General features: G+C 47.0%; 1 protein-coding gene across 1 annotated transcript in view; it reads right to left on the bottom strand.

Moving 5' to 3' along the window:
* PLCH1 (phospholipase C eta 1) overlaps window positions 1-16,792 on the bottom strand; it is an 84,862-nt gene extending 68,070 nt beyond the window's left edge. The window contains exons 1-2 of the mRNA XM_072867068.1: window positions 16,682-16,792; window positions 2,569-2,686 (exon numbers count right to left, since the gene is read on the bottom strand). Of these exons, the coding sequence (XP_072723169.1) occupies window positions 2,569-2,647 (79 nt within the window). The 5' untranslated portion in view covers window positions 2,648-2,686; window positions 16,682-16,792. The remainder of the gene's footprint in view (window positions 1-2,568; window positions 2,687-16,681) is intronic.
* Between the last annotated feature and the right edge of the window lie 2,346 nt (window positions 16,793-19,138).

Here is a 19,138-nt window from a genome sequence, read left to right as displayed (position 1 = left end):
CTCTGTCACTGTCCAGCGGGGACTTCAGCTCCCTCCATATATTCAGAGTGAAAGTAACTGTCACTGCAGTGTCTTGCTTAGGTTGAAGAGACAAATAGGAAGCCCTGAAAGATTCTGCCAGGGAAAAATAATTAATCCTGTCTGGTCATGAAAGACAGACAAATAAATTAAGCCATAGAATCTTTCTGGTCTAGGATTCCTGCTAATTATGTCTTCTACTTTAGACAATTATCACTTTGCAAACTCATCACTCAATAGCTGTTCATTGATTACTGGACTTTGTGCTAATGGATCATTATCCAGCCTTCACGCCATTAGCAGGATAAAGACATTGTGCTTCTCTATGATAAAATACCACCTCAAGTCACAGAGTATGGAACAGACTTTTCTTTCATTTGATCTGGAATAGCAAAACCGCAAATATGCATCCAAAACGTAGCTGCTCCAGTTACACACCCATGCTAGAGAGCAGACTGTTGCCTGGAGAGAAGTGTGATTAATGGGCATTTACCAAAACACTGCAAGAGTGCTCAGACTCAGCAAAGGGGGACCTGGGTGAAGACATCTGGGAGACAACTCTTTCCTTCCACAATGTCAGAGAGAACTCAGAAGGAACATGATCCCACCAAAATCAGCAGGACCACATGAGTGGCCTGATAAATCCCAGGAATGAATCTCAGTTTCATTTGAGAAGCAGAACAGTTGTGCCCGGAGATGACAGGTTCACCAATGACAGACTTGTGAACCATCTTCCCTGTAATGTATGTCCCAAATGTAGCGCACAGATTAATTAATATGACAATGCTGCTGTCACACTGACTTACAGAAAAGTTAACATTCTTCTGGTGTCCCAAATAGAACTAGCAGTGCCTATGGGCAAGAAGAAAGCAGTACAGGGGAAAATAGTGTTCTCTCTGAATCGGCTTTTGTTACGAAGATGCACAAATTGACAAATTATTAATTCTCCCACTAAACCATTAGCTTTATCAATGATGACATAACCACAGTGGCAAAAATGCAGATACAGTTTGTTTTACATCATAGTAAACCAAATCATAGTTCTGTGAGCTACAGACTTCCCCAGCTTCCTGACAAATAGAGTGAAAATGGAGATGTAGGTTCTTTAGGGAAAAAATTACCTTTGCTTTTGAAAAAGATTAGTATTTCTATTTTTAATTTATAAGCATTCCATGCTGCTGTTATTAATAGTGCCATAAATCTGCCCTAAAGTGACAGTTTTTAATCTCTGACCCCAAAGGGAATAAGGAATACAAAATTTAGGCCTCTCAGGAACAGCATTAGGAAGCCACTCCCCCAGCAGGACAGGTAGGGGTCCAGCTGTCTTATTAGGCTAGACCTGCAGGACTCTGTTCCAGGCAGGGACGGCTCCTGAATCTTGGTGGTCCCTCACCCACTGCAGGAGCACTGCTCCTTACCCCACACCCAAGGGTAAAGCTACCCAGCAAAGGGAGAGAAACCTGTGTGGGGAATGCGTGCGCTCTCTAGTTAAGTTAATATAGCAAGTTTTAAGCGTACAAAAAGAGGTCCTGAAAAGAAAGTATTTTATATCAAGATGTCTTCAGAGTATTTCCTGACTTTGCTATTGGAAGGATACTTCAACAACTGAACGATCATAGCATGTAATCCGTAACGGCAAGAGACTAAGATGTGAGGGGTTGATAATTAGGGATAATTAGGGACCACTGTTAGGCATCTATTTTGCACAAACGTCCGATCAATTCTTGGAAGGCAAGCTCTTCCTGACACTTTCAATTCCTCCTCCCTAGGTGCACAAAGGATGCATACCTGCAGATTTCACTGGAGCAGTTCTAGGAATGCCTTAGGAGGAAATGTTTAAGTGTGAAGCAGTGCCAGACCATGTGAACACAACTAATCCATTTCTCCCCAAAATACAATCACCACCTACACCCAAAGCAACTCTGCCCACAGCCTATGCTCCAGCTGCTGCTCTGCTCTTCTCCAGGCTTTACTGCTTTACTTAGCGCTTCAGCTCTTGCCCTGCCAGGAGCACCAGCGCCTCGGCGGCCTCGCCCCACGGGGAAGGGGGGGAAACGCACCCCGAAACCAGCCGGCGGGGAGGAGGGGAAGGGCTCTCTGCGCAGACCCCCGGGGCCGAGCACCGGCAGCACCGGCAGCACCGGCAGCACCGGCAGCACCGGCAGCACCGGCAGCACCGGCAGCACCGGCAGCACCGGGGGCGGCGGTCCCGGAGCGCCCCCTGGCGCGCCCGCGCGGCGCCGCCGGCAGCCAGCCCGCGTCCGTGCTCCCCCCCCGCCACCACCGCAGTAACGGGGCGGCGGCAGCCCCGGGCCCCCAGCCGAAGAGCAGCCGCCGCTGCCAGCCCGGCCTTTGCACCCGCTTTGAGGCGCCGCACGGTGAAGGCAGGGGGTAAAGGCAGGGCCCAAGCGAGGCTGTGCAGGACCGAGCGGTGATGGGCCCCGAGAGGGGAGTCACCAGCAAGACGCACGCACCCCGCTCGGAAATTTCAGTTGCATCTGACAGCCCGAAACACAAGGAGACAAAAATATCGGACAACTTGTAACTTACCGTGAAATACACCGTTGTCCACTAAGAAGTGCCTGCAGTACTGCAGACAGCTTTTCTTATCCAGACTCCAGTAACTCATTGTAAGATGACTTTCTGCTCACCATCAAAGGCAGCGACCCTACAAAGTAAACACAGCATGGATGATTATGAGTTAATGTACAAGAAATGCACAACTACTGCAAGCACTGTAAGAGTATTTCTTTGTGTCCTTTATGCAAAATAGTTCATTAGCTTCATACAAAGCATTACAACAGATATAGTCCTTCGCTCTCCAAGGATGTACAGGCAAAGGGTGCTGGTAGATCACTTGGACCGAGGTAGAGACGGACCGTCAGCGATGCTTACAACGAGCAAGGCTGCTGAAGTGAGCCCACCCCACCCGGCAGTTGCTGCACCCGTGACGGCCGCCTGTTGTTACAGTCAACCCCCACAGCCCCTGCAGGCTACTGTGGGACCATGGAGAGATCAATTTAATCCATTTAATGATGCTGTCCCATATTTAACAAACTACAGACACATCAGACAACACCACAAAACTATACATTCTCCCCAGTGAAGGCTACCAAAAAAAAAAAAAAAGTGAATCAAAGGTAATTACCTCCTGATTCTGAGACCACAGAGTAGCATTTTGTGGATGCAGAGCCCCCTCAGCACTCCCCCTGTACCAGCACACCCCTGCCCTTGGCAGACATTCACCCATGGGAGCTCAAGATGAACTCTCCCGGGGACAGGCAGTTTGAGCAGCACCTTTGAGGCGGTGCAGTTATGTCAACCATGCAAAATTTGTGTCCTCCAGCCCCAAGGGATCCCAGCTTTGCACAGGGAAGAGATGCTCTCAACTCAGAGCGTCAACGCTACCCTGGGCGGAAGCATAGGATAAACTGTCAATCTGCTGTACCATCTTTTCTGCTTCCCCTGCCTCCATTGCACCCCCATTACACAGCTAATCACCAATGGGACCAAACAGAACAAGTGGGAGCAATACCCTCCCTGGGAAATGCCACCAGCTGAGGACACCCCAGAGCACCTGGGAGCCTCGATGACTGCCTGAACCAAGCGTCTTTATCAGCAGGCAGAAGCCCACATTGCTGCACAGGAGGAAGACAGGGATTCACCTCTGAACCACTGCACTCCTTTCAGAGGCAGACTGCAGAGAACTTCCCAGAAGAACACAGCAGCCGGGCAGCAACCCTTCCCTGCACGGCTCCACACTAGCCCCTGCCTTCCCTGCTCGCCTGCCAGGGCTGAGGCTCCCAGCACTGCCACAAGATGAGTTTTGCCTCTAGCGCCAGCAGCATGAGACACAAGCCATCGAAGTACTCACGGGTAATTCGCTACAGATGCTATCACCAATAAGTGCTGGGAGTGGAGTGCAGTGCTTTTGGACACAGGCCTCAGAGCTCTGCTAGGCCAAGCCCCTGACCGCCAATTTTTCTTGGATCCAGCCAATAATATTTATAAACCAGTTAAAATGGAAACGCACAGCAAGCCAGTGCAAAACAAAGACCAGCCAAGTGAGGGGAACACGAGTGGCTGAAGCCAATCGCTGACAATGAGGTGAGAAACAACCCCCCTTCAGCCCTGGGAGCGTTTCCATCACAGCCACTCCGCTGTTCCACTGCCACGATCTGGGACAATGGGAACAATCGGAACAATTATTTTCAGGGACCTAAACAGTAGAAGTTAACTCATTAATAAGCTGGTGGTTATAACTCAAGACAAGGCTGTATTTGTTTGAGTCATTTCATTGAACTTCCAGTCGAAGAATTTCAGCCTTTTGTTTTGCAAGTTGGACCTTACAAAAATCCATCCCACCCAGCAGGACTTAGTATGCACGGTTATGGTTACAGCCAAACAAACCAGCATTTCATATTTCCTTGATATTTGCTGCTGGGAAAAAACAAAACAAAAAACAAAACCCCCATGGACTCCTTGATCTCCTGTTCCGACACCAAAGCCTTTCACTGGAACCTTCTTCTGCCTTTGCTATTTTATCAAGTTCAAGACTCCCATCGCGGCAATCCAGATACCCCTTCCTGTTACAAGCCTGCTTTGGTCTCCCATTTTATCTCACTCCCACCTTCACTCTGGTCAACCCAGCTGCTTTCTCGCCTACGCTTGGCACAAACAATGCCAACAGTCTTTATCCAAGCAAACCCCTAGCAGGATGTAAGGACACTGCCGTTCAAGCCTCCTCATAAAACTGCTTCCAGGGGAGGCCTAGTAATGACTCCCCCCAGATGAAATACCACAGCATGCTGTAAATGCCCAGACCGCAGCTCTGCTGAGGAATGCTGATCTATTTTGCCCAAGTGATTTCAAAACAAAAAGGAAAACAATAACCTGAAATCATAGCCAACAGGACTCGTATTATCCTTAACGACCAATTTAGCTACAATCATTTTCTGGGACCCAATGGCTGTACTCAGCTATAAGGGAAAAGAAGAACCTGGAGGACTTCTCCCCTTCCCCATGCATTGGTGCAATGAACACCATCTCCTGCAGTGGTGAAGGTGAAGCAGCTGATCGTGAAGAGCCCAGAAATATCTGCTGTTTCTGGCCGACCTGGAAACAACCCCAGTCCCATCTCTATTGCGATCCCCTGCAATGGCTGAGCAGACTTCCTCTCCCCCTGCCACTTCTGTCAGTCACCAGGTACCTCTCAATTGATTCACAGACCCAGGAAAAAGAGTAGGCTGTTCCTAGAGGGCTAGCAAGCTGAGTGAGCTCAGAGAAGGTTCAACAATGTTGGCACTGTGAAGGGTAGCAGTATCCTGCAGCCTGGAGGCAAGGTAGAAGAGAGCCGGCTTCCTCCTCTCCTGCCAGCAAGCTGTTGGATCAGATGGGCTCTCGCAGACACCCCAGCCAGGGCTGCTCCAGTCTAGGAGGTGGTAAGGTTTTCTTCTGCAAGAGAAGCAGCTAGCATGGGGCTGAAGCCAACAGCTTGGTGAAAAAGTGTAAAGTGATGGTTATGTATCAGTGCAAGTATTAGGGACGGATAGGCAAATACTAATCTGGTATCTATGATGTTTCTGTTGCAGGTTTGCGAGGAGGCTGTTCAGTTGCAGGTGTGGGATTTGCCTCTCCATTGTTGCCTCTGTGGGGAGGCGAGATGGTCTGAACGATCCACTGCAGGCGTGAGCCAAAAATGCCTGTTTCTGTTTTGCTCTCTCTTAAAACTATCACAGTCTCCATTACAGTATGTGTTTTGGGTATGGCTCATGTATTGTTTACACTAAAGGCATATTTTACTAAAATTTGGAACGCTAAGCAGTAATACCCATTACCTCTGCCAGACTTCATCTTCTACATTTCTTGGACTTTTGCCCTTGCCAGCCATGAGCTTTCATTATAGCTTGCCATAACTGTGGCCACTCCTCTAGTGTTAATTAGTAAGGCGCAAGCTGTGAGTTGCTTTAAATGTGTAGGAATAATTCTACCATCATGGTCCAGCCTATTGCCAGGCTTTTTGCTTTAGGCTATAAAAAACACAAGTGGCACCATGTTTTAATTAAGAAAATCGTATCAAATATTCATCACTAAGAACTTACACAAAATAAAAAGGTATCTTATCTCCTGCTCAGCTCCCACACAGAACTCGTGTCACAGCGTGAGATTTATGGGGAAAAATGTTGCTATTGATACATACATGCAGTGCCTCTGAAAGAAACCCTTCAGCCCCCTCCCCTCCCTTTGACGGCTCATACCGATACAATACTCCTTTGTTCTTGCACACAGGGTTCTCCCGCACTGCCACGGTGGCCCCTTGGAACAAAAGTTCTCCCTGGCACGTCAGGGATGAAGGCAGAATCCCAAAGCGGCTGCATCAGCTGACACAAGCGTCCTGCAAGAAAACCTCCCTAAGAAACACCAGCAGTTACTTGGATGGCCCTCAAAGGTATTTGCTTTCTCTGTTACAGAGCTCTGGGAGAGCCCAGCCAGGATCATGCCTTGCTGTATTGTACCAAAAAAAAGCAAACAAAACAGCAACCAACCACACACTTTGGGCCAAATACCATCATTTCAAATGAACGTGCACTTAGGAACTGAACTGTACACAAATTTGCACCATTTCAACAACGGTGACATAGTAGAAAAAGAACATCCCATTTATGTCATAGACCAGAATGTTATACAGGCTATACCTGTTTATATGTGTAGAATAAGCTACACAAGTAAAAATTCCCCTTAAGGATATAATTATGTTTAAATAGGAGAAGACTGTACCACCAAAACTATTTTGGCAAAAAGTTACCAAAATCCTGAACTGATATAAATCTGAGTTCAAAACTAGTTTGTGTGGTTACTTGATAACGCAACCAGTTCAGAAAGAGTTGAAAACCCTCCTAACTTCTCCGCTCTGCAGGTTTCTCAACTAAGGGGTATCACCCTCTCATGACAAGTAAAATTCCTGCAGGTTCAGCTCTGAGTGTGGCACATTCATTCCAAGAGGTAAAGCAATCAGTGCTTCACTACCTGAAAAGATGTTACTCCAGCATGTTGAGAATCCATCTACTTTATATCTGGATAAAGTGTATTAACATTAAGTTGAGCAAGGGAGTCCATTATATGGTCTGCAGAAACATGGGAACTTGAAGGAACTGTATCTTCTATTTTAGCTGATTAATTTCCATTAAACATGTGTCAGCTACGTTTATTTTAGTACTTTGAGTAGTGTTCCATAAGAGGTGTCCTTCCAAAGAGAAGAGAAGAGCTATGATTAGTTCTACTGAACTGTACTTCACAAAAGAGTTGTTAATGGAAGTAAACTGATTTTGCTCAAAGAAACTTGATACAAAAAAAAGTTACTTATGTACGCATGTGTGTGTGCATGCATATACATGTCTGTGTAGATATAGATGGATGAGATGAACAAACATGACTTTTTTTGTTCTCAAGATAGTGGGTGAACTCCTCACAAGGAAAGTTTTGTTATATGCATGCTTTATGAAATTATTTGATTATAAAAGTTGTAGAGGTGAATGTCTAAGATAATTCTGAACTTAGCAGAGGATGCATATGCTCTGCCTAGGTTGTGACAGATGCTTTTTATTACAAGAGACTTAACACCAAGAACACAACACCCGACACCCCCTGGTCTCACAGTATCGTGCAGTTTCCCCTCTTGCACAGAAAAACCCCATGCTTTAGCGAGCTGTGCAGAGAAGTAGGACGCTCCTTCCAGGGAACCACAATGCATTATACCAGCAGCTGGAGGGTGAGCAGCACTTGAGCAAAACATGTTCTCAGCTCAGGCTGACTGTTATGGTTAGCAGTAAACTATTTCAGAAAGTAGCAGCATAATCTAAATATTTATCTGCAATATTTAACCTGGACACTGTGCAGGTCCTGCATGTGAAGAGGGTATTAAGCACATGTCCATTTAGCACTGGACAGGAACTCGGTTGGAGTCCTGTGCACAGCTCTCTTGAGAGCGCTCAGACAGATTAATTGGTAGTTAAGTGAGCGGTAACAGGGTGGAGAGATTGCTAATCTCACCTTTTCTCAGCTGCCCTCTCCCCTTCTTGTTTCTGAAGCACTTCAACAGATAACATTATTAAGTCAATCAGATAGTATGAATAGTTCCTACTAACAGGACAGATGGTGCAGTTCACCAGTACCTCCCTCTGACAAAACCACATCTCCTGTTTCAGAGCTTGCTGTTCCAGTATCTACCCAGTGAACACATTTTGAAAGTATGTTTTATTAAAAAAATGTATTCCTTAGCACCTTAGCAAACGGTGTATGGTAAAAACAAATATTTTGTAAAAAGTTCTACCAAAGTTTAAAAAAGTGCATGTGCCTGGCAATTCTGCCTTCAACAGAAAACAAAGTCCAGAAAACACTGAATTTTCAGAGGGCTCTAGATTTTGGAAGCTTGCACCTATTTCAGATACCTGTTAATGATAAATTTTACAGTGAAAAATAGTTCAGAGATCCCAGATGCTACAAGTGACAAAGGAAAAGCATAATAAAGAAAAAAAATAAATAGGTTAGAAATGAGAAGAGCAATACAGAGTCAAGGAAAGGACACACTAAGTGTGTGATTGGAAATAATACTGTATTAGCTCCAGATATGGCCAGAGAGCACTCTTATAAGCATTAGAGACATCTGTACAGGAGGGCAGAAAGACCATCTGGCTGGCACTAAATAGCAGGAATATACTGTCCAGAGAGAAACCCTGGTCTTTAATCTGGCAGCTGTGATCATGGTGGGGGCACCCAGAATCTCTGCTGACTGCCACTACGTGCATCCAGTTAGCTTCCAGTTAATGCAAACGGAAAAAATAAACACCAAATCACAGTACGTATAGTACTTTGAACTTTCCTTGGAGAATACTGAGGTAGTATTCAAAAGCTAAGCAATTTTGCTTCACAACAGATCTAAATGTATTATTAGAACAGAGATAGGTTAACTGATTTACCTTAAGTTTGAGAGTAAGCAAAAGATTCACTTTCACCCCTCAGGAACAGAATGAGGGCTGCCCAGACAGGATCGTGGGTCTTTCTGTACAACCTCATATTCCTATTAAAGATGTGTTCCAGATCAAGCTCTACATCATTTCTAAAGGCAACAGCAGCACTCAGCAGCTTGGCAAACACATTGCAGTGGAAATCAAAGACGACGAGACACTTATCCTAGAACCCACTCTCAATAGTCCAAGGGCTCCGTCCTTTGTTGTACTAATATTATGAAATAACAGATACTGAAGAGAGGGAGTGAAGTCATTTGCGATTCTGTTTACACCACAATATGCAACCGGGAAAGTTTATGCTCTCACCAACTTTCTCTTCCTGGAGCATGTTAAAATATGCTGCAGGATGTCTCCTAGGTTAGTAGCAGCCATCAACAGGAACTTCTTTCCAGGCTTTATACAGTAGAAAAAGAGCTGCTGTTTCCAGTTGATGTTTTTACTTTCTAAAGAAAGTATCAACAAATCCTCTGGTGGAACAACCTTCAAGCTTTCAGAGACCAGCTGCTGCACAACATGGGCTGTATTTTTTTTTTTTAAACAGTATCCACAAAACAAAGTAGCCATCAGATGAAAAGCTTAGCCATAGTTAGACCTGAAAACCAAATCTGAAGAGATTATAAAATCCTAATATGACAATATTTCATGGGCATCCACCCATCTGCAGTCTTGGGCTTCTTATTTCACTAAGCCCCTAACAGTCGCCCAAATATTGCTAAGCATTTAAGCTGGTCTGAATTCATGCAGATTTAGATTTAACTGTCATATAAACCCAGGCTCTACGGGTTCCAAACATCATCTGTGCAAATCTCCACTTTAATCAGCATCAAATATCTACATGCACTCAAAATAACTTGCATAAACGTTGCTAAAGTTACACATATAGGAGCCATGCAGAATAGGCAAGGCACGTTAGCTGCATTGGATGAAAGATCCGTACTGCTGATACAAAAAGACATTTTTGCCTGGGAAGTTGTGTCACTCATAACTTAAAAAACAAAGTTTCACCTACCTACCGTGTAAACTGTTTCATAAGTGTATGGATACTTTCTAGAATTTAAAGTATCTTCTTATATAAACAAAAATCTTTAAAAGTACTCCCAAAGTTACACTCCCTTTTCAACAGCAAGTATTTATCCATAAATATCACCAGCATGAAAAAAAGTTATTAGTAATACTTGGTAATAGAAAAGAAAAACATCCAGTATCTGATCCTTTTCTTATTTCTCTAGGAATTGGCCTGGAGGAATAAAATAAGAGGTTTTTGTTTGGTTTATTTTTCTGCCAGCTCAGTTCCCTGATCTAATGCGCCATGAGGCCATGAGAACAGCTGTGCTGGCACAACGCTGGCTGTAAAGGTGTCAGAGTGGGCAAGCCAGCACGGTAGCAAAGAAAAATTTCCTGTGGGTTTCACTGGGAGCAGTTGGAAACTCTTCAAAGTCAGAGTTGACTATTCAAAGGGAAAAGGTCACAAGGGAGTTTGGATTTGGGATACAGATGTTGCACTTACATGCTCTTTAGACAGATGAGGTTTCCTGAAAACGCAGATTATTTTTTTTTTAACCTGGTATTTTGGCTATTCCCCCATTAGAGCATTAAACACTAATCTTAGCCATACTTCATTCACCAGATGAAGACAGACTCTGATGTCAGATTGCTTGAGAAAGTGTTTGAGAAAGCTGCTTCTAAAATTTGTTCATTTTACAGCAACTAACAGTCTACATCACAGCAAGCCAGAACTAGCATTATCATCACCGACATTGCTACTGCCACGTCAGATCACAGCTCTCTTCATTGTCCCCTACTAGTTCGGTCCTTTGTCCCAGTACCAACGCTCTGCCGGGGACGCTCAGGAAACTGTACCCAGCTTCACTTGGCCAGCGCTGCAGGTACAGAAAGCAGGCAGCTGTGGCTGCACATCTCCCTCCTAAGGGCACCAGCAATCTGTGAGCTTCAGCCTAACCCCAATAGCATCTAACCTGCATCATGCTAGAGGACTGACGCCCACAATTTGCTCCATAAACTACCCTTTCACTTTCCAGAAGAGCAGGTAGACTTCACCACACAGCACCATACGCAGTGTCTGGCCGACAAGTCACCTGGCACCCATTCCTCCCCCCGTGTAGCCCACCCAGTGCAGGCAGGAGGCCAGTCAAGCTGTGTTAGCCTGTTTAATGGACAAATTTATCTGTCCTACCCACAGCTAACAAACAGCAAACCTTAGTCTTCCTGTGGCTCTTAATTCTGATGGAGCTTTTGTTTCAAGTCATTTCTCTGCTCTTTCTGGGAAGTCATGAAAAGCATGTGTCAGCACAACTTGCTGCTGAGGAAGGCATTAGAAAGGATTTGAACTGACTCCCCATGGCAACAGACCCTGAAAGGGAATTAGCATTTGCTCCCCATTCCTCAAGAAGCCTAAATGGAATTTGTTTTTCTCCTATTTAAGGAATTATTTCCAGGAGGGCAGCATGCTACTGCCTCCATCCCTCAGCGGGCACCGCTTCGAAAGACACCTACCTTGCACACCCCATGTTCAGCATAACAGTCATCCCACCAGACATGGAACTGATGAATATGAATAAGTATACATGAACGTTTTCCTTACACAGCTTTCCAGTACTCTGCACACCTTTTTGCTGCTTTTGCCAGCTCTCTGTACACCAAGTCACTAATCCAAATCATTTTTTGTTTTGCTGCACAAAGGTTTTCAAACAACTCTAGAAGTTGAATGCAGGAGTCTTTCTACACTGGAGATTTTAACCTACAGAGACAGAACTCACTTCACCACATTGGCAATGCTATTTTTTTTATGCATCATCAACAACACTTCTTCAGATTCTATTATACTCTTTGAGATTCTTTTATATTTTCTCCAATTTCTTCTATAAACACCACCACTCTCTTCAAAGTAGGCAGAGGAATGCACAGCAAGCCCAGAACTGTCAGCTCCAAGAGTCATCCACCCCAATATGAACAGTCCCAAAGTCAGGGGAATTGATTAATCTCAGAGGCAGTTCATGAACTCCCAAGAGAGTCCTAGCTCATGCCTCAATTCTCCAGGTAAAAACTGGGACAAGGGGGAAAAAAAAAATATCCAACTTTACCTCCCATGCCGGAGACGATATATTTCTACGGACTCCAATGAATTACACTGCTGCACACGGTCAAGAAAAGAAACTCCCATTCACACCATTCAGTCCAGTGGTATTGATGCTAACTAGGGTGAACTATTCAAAGTGTCAGCAAAAGGAGACTGATGGTCTCCCAAGAACTTCAGCACTGCTTTTAGCTGAAGCTCCAGTTAGCACCGCTTTGCCACATGCATCTCTGCCTGGAGTGTGAAACCTAAAAGGCAAGTGAAGGGAGTAGATCTTCTCACAGAGATTCAACACATCAAGAAATTTACTGAACAGCTGTTAATAACAACTTTAAGAGCTTCTGAAAATACCTGGCACAGACTTGAAGACCTTTTCCTAAGAGCAAAACAATGCTTTAAAGACGTGAAGTCGTGATAATGAATGTGAAGTGTAAGCTTACTTTGTTCTTACCTATCATTATTTTAGATAATAATAGCTTTGTTTCTAGAAGTTAAAATAAACGTTTCTCTCCCATAGGTCATTTCACAGCCTTAAGAAGGACCTTTTCTTCCTCAACAGATCAGCAGAAACTTACCCTGTAAAAAGCAGGTGGTATGCAGCACACCAGATCACACCTGAGAGTATCCATCTCTCACTAGGAGTAAATATTTAATAATTTGGACAAGTCATTTTCAGACACACTGTTAATAAATGAGACCCTATTCCTTGTAATGGGCAACTGCCATTTTCAGGAGCTGAAACAGCTATTGCTGAACTTACAGCTATTGCTATAACCTATGAAACCCTGGATGTTGCTCAGCTGTAGCATAGAATAATTCAAAAAATGGGATAAAATACGAAGATAAAAATAAGATGCCTGGAAAGGACTCGTGCTGACACAGCCAGACATGTGCATGGATGATCTGCATCTTGTATGATGTTTGGCTACTTGTTGATTGATATGCAGTCCCCCAAAGAGCAGACATTTCATACAACAAGACCCTTTGTGTATGTCATCAGTTGACACAGTTGGTAATTGCCAATATGCTTCCATTTTTTCTTGTGGGGACGCTACCAAGTTCGCTGCCAACCAATGTGTCAATCACCTGCAGCTGGAACTAAGACCAAGCAAAGAATATGGGAAACACGTTGATACAAGGCTCAGCAATGCCCATTTTAGGCCCATGCAGTTAGAGTCGACACATCCCGAACTCTATCTCAGCGACACGCTTGGTCATGCTCGGTGTGCATGGGTACATGAACTTTGTGTCAGTTCCAATAAATCAAGCCTGTAAAAGAGCATGGACTGTTTTACACAACAGCTTGTCTCCACTTGAAGTGTCTTGCAAGCAACCTTGAGTTATTTCAAGTTGAAGAGACTCACATGGACATCTCTTGCTGAGAACACACTGCTTTAACGCACATGGCCAGATGCCCTTGAAGCAGTTTTGCATTGTTCACCTGCAGCCCTGAGCCTCTGCAGGGGCACGTGTTGCATCCCCAGCATCGTGTCCCTGGCTTTTGCTAGCCTTGCAACAGGCATCCACTTCCAAACCACTGTCAGCAGCTCTGCCCACCTCTTCCTTCTGCTCCTCTGTACTCCCACTGCTCTTGTGGGAACCTTAATGAGTGCCTATACACAGTAGCGGATATTTCCTCACCTTCTGAATCTCTCAACCTGCATTTTCTATCTCTCAAATATATGCTCCACATCACTCTCAGCTACCCAGGTACAACTAGATAGTGCTTCTGTAATGCCAGACGACCAGCAAAAGGCTCCGTAAGTCAGGAAAGCAGAGGGCAAGCTCAGATCTCTGAAGTAATGATAATGCCCTCAGTGGCCATGGAGACAGGAACAAGGAAATCACCTTTGTTACAGAAAACAATTCCAGTTTTCTAAAATAAACAAGAAAGAAAGAAAAAAAGAAAGAGTACACACCCCCCCCTCCTGGCAATTAGATCAGTCTGCACTAACGTTGGCCAACCTCAGCAGCACTCCAGTGGAAACACCTTCTGCTTAAGGACTTGGAAGCAAAGACAGATTTATCCCTAGCACAGTCCAGACCCAGTGGTTCAAACCAATTAATCTCTGGCACGTTGCTCAGCCCTGCTCCATTGCCCGGGGGAACCACGCTTTGCTGGGTAGTGGCTTTAACACCCTTCCAGTACAACAGCCGTGATGATGGCTCAGAAGGTGCTCTGCCTCCTACTATACCAAGAGGAAAATGCCGTAATAACTGTGTTTCTAAAGCACCTTCATTTAAACACATTCAAGCAGATTTGAAGCACTAATCAAAGAAGTTTCTGTAAGAAATTCAAGGCAATTATGCATGGCAGTCTCACCTCCTCTGAAGACACAGGCAGAAAAAACTGTCCTACTGAAGATAATACAGGAGATCTCTAACAGACCTGGAAACAGATCTCTGCTTCCATAATTTGGAGTGTTTGTGATATTTTTTTTAATAGCCAAACTTCTTTAAAGTTATTGAAAAACCCAAGCAAACAAACAAAAAAAAAAACCCCCACAAACCAAAAAAAAATCCACCACCACCAGACCACCCTGTGTAGCTGTGGCCCGGGCTTTGTTATCAATTTAAATTGAATGGGATCTTGGGTGACATCTTAAAAAAGGAAAATCCTTATTCAGATTTCTTTAAAGGAAAACCATTCTATTTATAGGAAGATTACTTTGTAGAGCCAACAGCAATACACAGCTTCACCGCTAAAGCCTTTCCCAGAAATAAGGGGAAGCTAAATATTGAATAGAGGACTAATTTTTGTTCTGTGTTTTGATACTCAAAACTGTTTCACTGCTACAGGTATTTCTTGACGGTGTTTTAAATTACAGATCCACTCATGCAAAACTGGGATCTGTTAATAGCGGGTGGCCTCTCCTTTGCTTTTATGGAGTGAAAATTTTATTCTCCTTTACAAATACTGGTGATTTTGATCAAAGTCATCATGGGACACCCGCCTCAAAGGGTGAAAGGACAGAAGCATTAAATCAATTCCCTAGGCAACCTCCCAAGCTGAGCCAGTATTGTTAAAATAATGAGTTGTGCACCACTTGATCCAAAACCACCAGCTGATCCCCATTTTTATAGACAATAGGTAGCATAAAACCAGAAAGCGTCTGCAACCAGTGAGATCATTTTTCACAAATCATGCATCTTCAACTGATAAGACTTAACTTTTTTTTTTTTTGTAACAGCTTACTGGCATTTTTAAACCTAGAAAAAGCATCCTTCAGAGTTAAAAAAAAAAAAGTAGTGTTCTCAAACTTATTCTAGGGAGCTAACGTTTTAAAGAGACAGGGAGATTTTTAAAAGTGTACATGCACTCTGCTGTCTCTCACCTCCCAAAAAGTCTGCATTTTCTTTCCACATATCACGTTATCTTTAACTTGGGTGTCTCATTGCAGGGTTGAATCCTGTCTGTCTTTTCAGTAACATCATGTGCAGGTATTCTTTCACATTTCCAAACAACAGACACCCGAAGTTTTCTTTCGCTTCTAAGTTTCTTCCTCTAAGTTTCGTAACATACGGGCCAGGAGTCTCAAGGACAAGTAAATCAGGAGAGTCCTCTGAAAACAGGCAAACACGGTGCTTTATAACTCAGGTGTTAAAGCACACTTTAAACAAAGAGCCTATGACTAGTTCATCAGATAAGGCTTATATCTTTCTCCCTGGAATTTAACAGCATTTCTTCTAAAAACACTTTTCAGTCAACTAGAGTTGAAGTTCCCTGAATTACACAGTTGCTTAATTACCACAAAAGGTGCGTGGAGTATAATTCCCAGCTCATTATACTTTCTTTCTTCTTGAAAAATGGTTTATAGAGTACATTATCAGCCCTCAAACAAGGTATTTTTAGGAAGGACTAAGCAAGGAAGGCTTGACAAACTCCCACCTCTTCAGCACCGGGTCTGAACCAAGCGTGCTCCGTCCTGCAACACTCGTTGGGTTATGTCCTCCACTCCTCTCAGTGGGGTCAGGATTTTACGTTAAGCCTCATTTAACGCGGTCTGGCCTAAGCCTAAGGCATACCAAGCGGCTCCAGTTTTCTCTGGTTTTAGCTCATCACCGAACCGGGCGCTGCAACTGTTCCGACACAACCCTAAAGCAGAACCTCCCACAGCACATGGCAAAAGTAGGTTTTACCCCCAGGAGAGGGGGCGAAGAGCCCAAGAGACGGCTGGGAGTTTATCCGGCATGATTCATTATTTAACCAACAGAACAAATACGGCCAACGCAACCGCTGGAGCAGCCCCTTGTGACTCCGGCCGACACCAGATACACCTCGGAGCACCACGGAAAAGCCGGTTTTCTTGGCGGGCGCTGCCTTTTCCCTCGGGGACCCCACGGTGCCCCCGAGGATGCCCCGGGCTGGGCCCGCCGCGGGGCGGCTGCGCCTCCGCAGCCCCCGGGGAAGGAGAGAGGCCGCGGCTTCTTTATGAAGCGAGCACACCAGCGTCCCGTGAGATACGCAGCGTCTCACCGACCAGAACAGCACTTTATCCCCCAAAAAGACAACAACAAGAAGTTACACCTTGTAAACCCTCACCTTAACTTTCGGCTGCAAACACCGGGAAAACCCAGCATTAACTCCCAAAACGAAAGCCCAGCGGAGGTTCCCAGAGGGGCGGGCAGCCCGCGCCCGCCCGGGGACAGGTCCGCGCCCGCCGCCGTCCGCCCCCAGCCCCGCCGCAGGGAGCCCCGCCGCAGGGAGCCCCGCCGCAGGGAGCCCCGCCGCAGGGAGCCCCGCCGCAGGGAGCCCCGCCGCAGGGAGCCCCGCCGCAGGGAGCCCCGCGGGGGCCGCACCACAGCCGCGCCTCAGGGGCAGGGGGCTCGGAGCTGCCCCGACACGGCAGCGTCCCGCCCGCACTCACCGCGGGGCGCTGGGCTGGGCTGGGCTGGGCTGGGCTCGGTCCGGTCCGGTCCCGTCCCGTCCCGCACCGCCGCCGCCACAACCTGCTCTCCCGTTCAAACGCACGGCGCTGCCGCCCGCCCCGCCCCGGCCCGGCCCGCCCTCCGGCGCGGGGCGCAGGGGAAACCCGGAGCGACGCCGTGCCCGGAGCGGAGCGCTCTCCCGCCCGCCAACGGAGCGGCGGCGGCGGCTGAGGCCGGCGATCCAGCCCCGGTGTTGCGGCGGCCCCGCGCCCGCTCCCATTCAACCTGCTCCATTGTGTGTCCGCTCCGAGCCGGCGGGGCGCCGCGCCGCCCCTCAGCGCCGCCCCGCCTCACGGCGGCCGCGGGGAGAGGGGCCCCTTTCCCTCACCGTCCCGGCAGAGTCTCCCCACAGCGGCCGCTCCTCACGGCGGGACTCACAGAGTTCCCCGACCCGAGGCGGGGACGCGGTCCCGGCTGAGGCGCGCCGCGGTCCGGCGGGGACTGAGGGCGCGGGGCGGCCCCTCGGGGCGGCCCCTCAGGCTCACCTTCGCCCCGCTGGCGGCGGGTGCCATGGAGACGCGCGGGACGGCGGCAACCGCCGCACCTGCCGCGGGGCGGCACCGCCCTTCCTCACAGCCCCCGCCGGCGGGACGCCGCGGAGGGATCCGCCGCCCCCGGCCCGTCCGCGCGGGCCGGAGAGAGCGTTCAGGGACCGTCCCTGGAACAGGCCGGGATCCCCCGGGGAGGGGAGGGAAATCATCGTGTTTGACTGACTTTTTTTCTTTTTTTTTCCTTTAAAAATCTACGGTGAACTTCAAGGGCTGTTCACCTGCCTTGGCTAACGGCACCTAACGGCAGGGAAGCGATAACCGGTGCTTACAGAGCTCTGACTTCCCTGACATACGGGGTACCGGCGGCCACCGAAAGTCCTGGCGTGAGGGAACGCGCCTGTCTGCTGGAGGAGGTTAAGTCTAAAACTCTGCTTTTGAAATCAGAACTTTTTATATCTGATAGTCCCGTGGCTGACGGAGGAGCGTTTTATAGGGAACCAGCAGGTGTGAGCTCTGACAGACCGGGAAAAGAGCGGGGATACTGCAATGACCGAGGGACGTAACCTGAGGAAGGTGACTGCCGTCCCTCCTGTCCCGGGGACCTTGGCAGGGGGAAGCCCCCCAGGCGCCCATCGCTCTGCGGCGGCGAGGCCTCGCTCCATGCGCAGGGCCAAGCCGCTTTGTTCGTCTGTCGGGAAAGCGCGCTAACAGCACCGTGCCCACCGCTGTCGGGTGGGCTCCGAGGAAGGCTGGTAATGTTTATGACAACCATTTGCCTTACATGCCACACCAGCAATAAAAAGCCTGGGCGACGCTGAAGATATTTTTCTTAGAGGGCCATTTGGAGGCCTCTCCTTTCACCCCCTATGATCTTTTTAAGATGTTGTATTGCTCACAGAGTATTCAGAGCTGCAGGGGCAAAGGCACAAGAGCTAAACAGTTTAATTCTTGTCCGTATTCCTAATCACACAAGAACTGCATCCGCTGCTTGGAAATACTCTTGTGTGCATCGCTGCTGTGGCTGAAGGAATGGGATGGCGCTCCTCGGGGGGGGTGTTTGTATATAATGGAGAAAAGGGCTTTTTCTCCCCCTGAACTCCCTGTCAGTTCCTCAACTCGGTTCTGCAGAGCTATTTGTTTCTACTCCTGTTACTGGTTTTTCAATAGACAGGCCTCCCACGGAGACAAGATCTGCAACCTCTCAAGCCTTGCACAGATGGAAAGCACAGCTTTGAACCGTGCTTTTTTGAGGGGGGAGAGTGTGGTGGTGTTTTTTTTTTTAAAGACATAAGGCCTGGATGATAAGGAAAACAGCATTAACCAACAATTATAGGAGTTGACTCTCATGAAATCAGTTGTCACTGCACTCTTAAATCCTGCACCACTTGGTTACTCTCTGTGCGACTAGTGTTGTCCCTTACAGCACTGATCCCTGATGCTAAGCTGCTTCCCTGGGTTTGTATTCTGACCTATAGTAAGAGCACATCACCAAAACTTCTTGTCCTGTGCAACAAACGTGAAAAGAGATCAGGGGCCTGAATTCAAAGATTTTAGATATCCCCCTCTGTAGTTCCTTCTGA

This window comes from Ciconia boyciana, chromosome 7 (assembly GCF_034638445.1).
Source record: "Ciconia boyciana chromosome 7, ASM3463844v1, whole genome shotgun sequence".
NCBI lineage: Eukaryota > Metazoa > Chordata > Aves > Ciconiiformes > Ciconiidae > Ciconia > Ciconia boyciana.
This window is presented reverse-complemented; position numbering and strand designations above follow the sequence as displayed.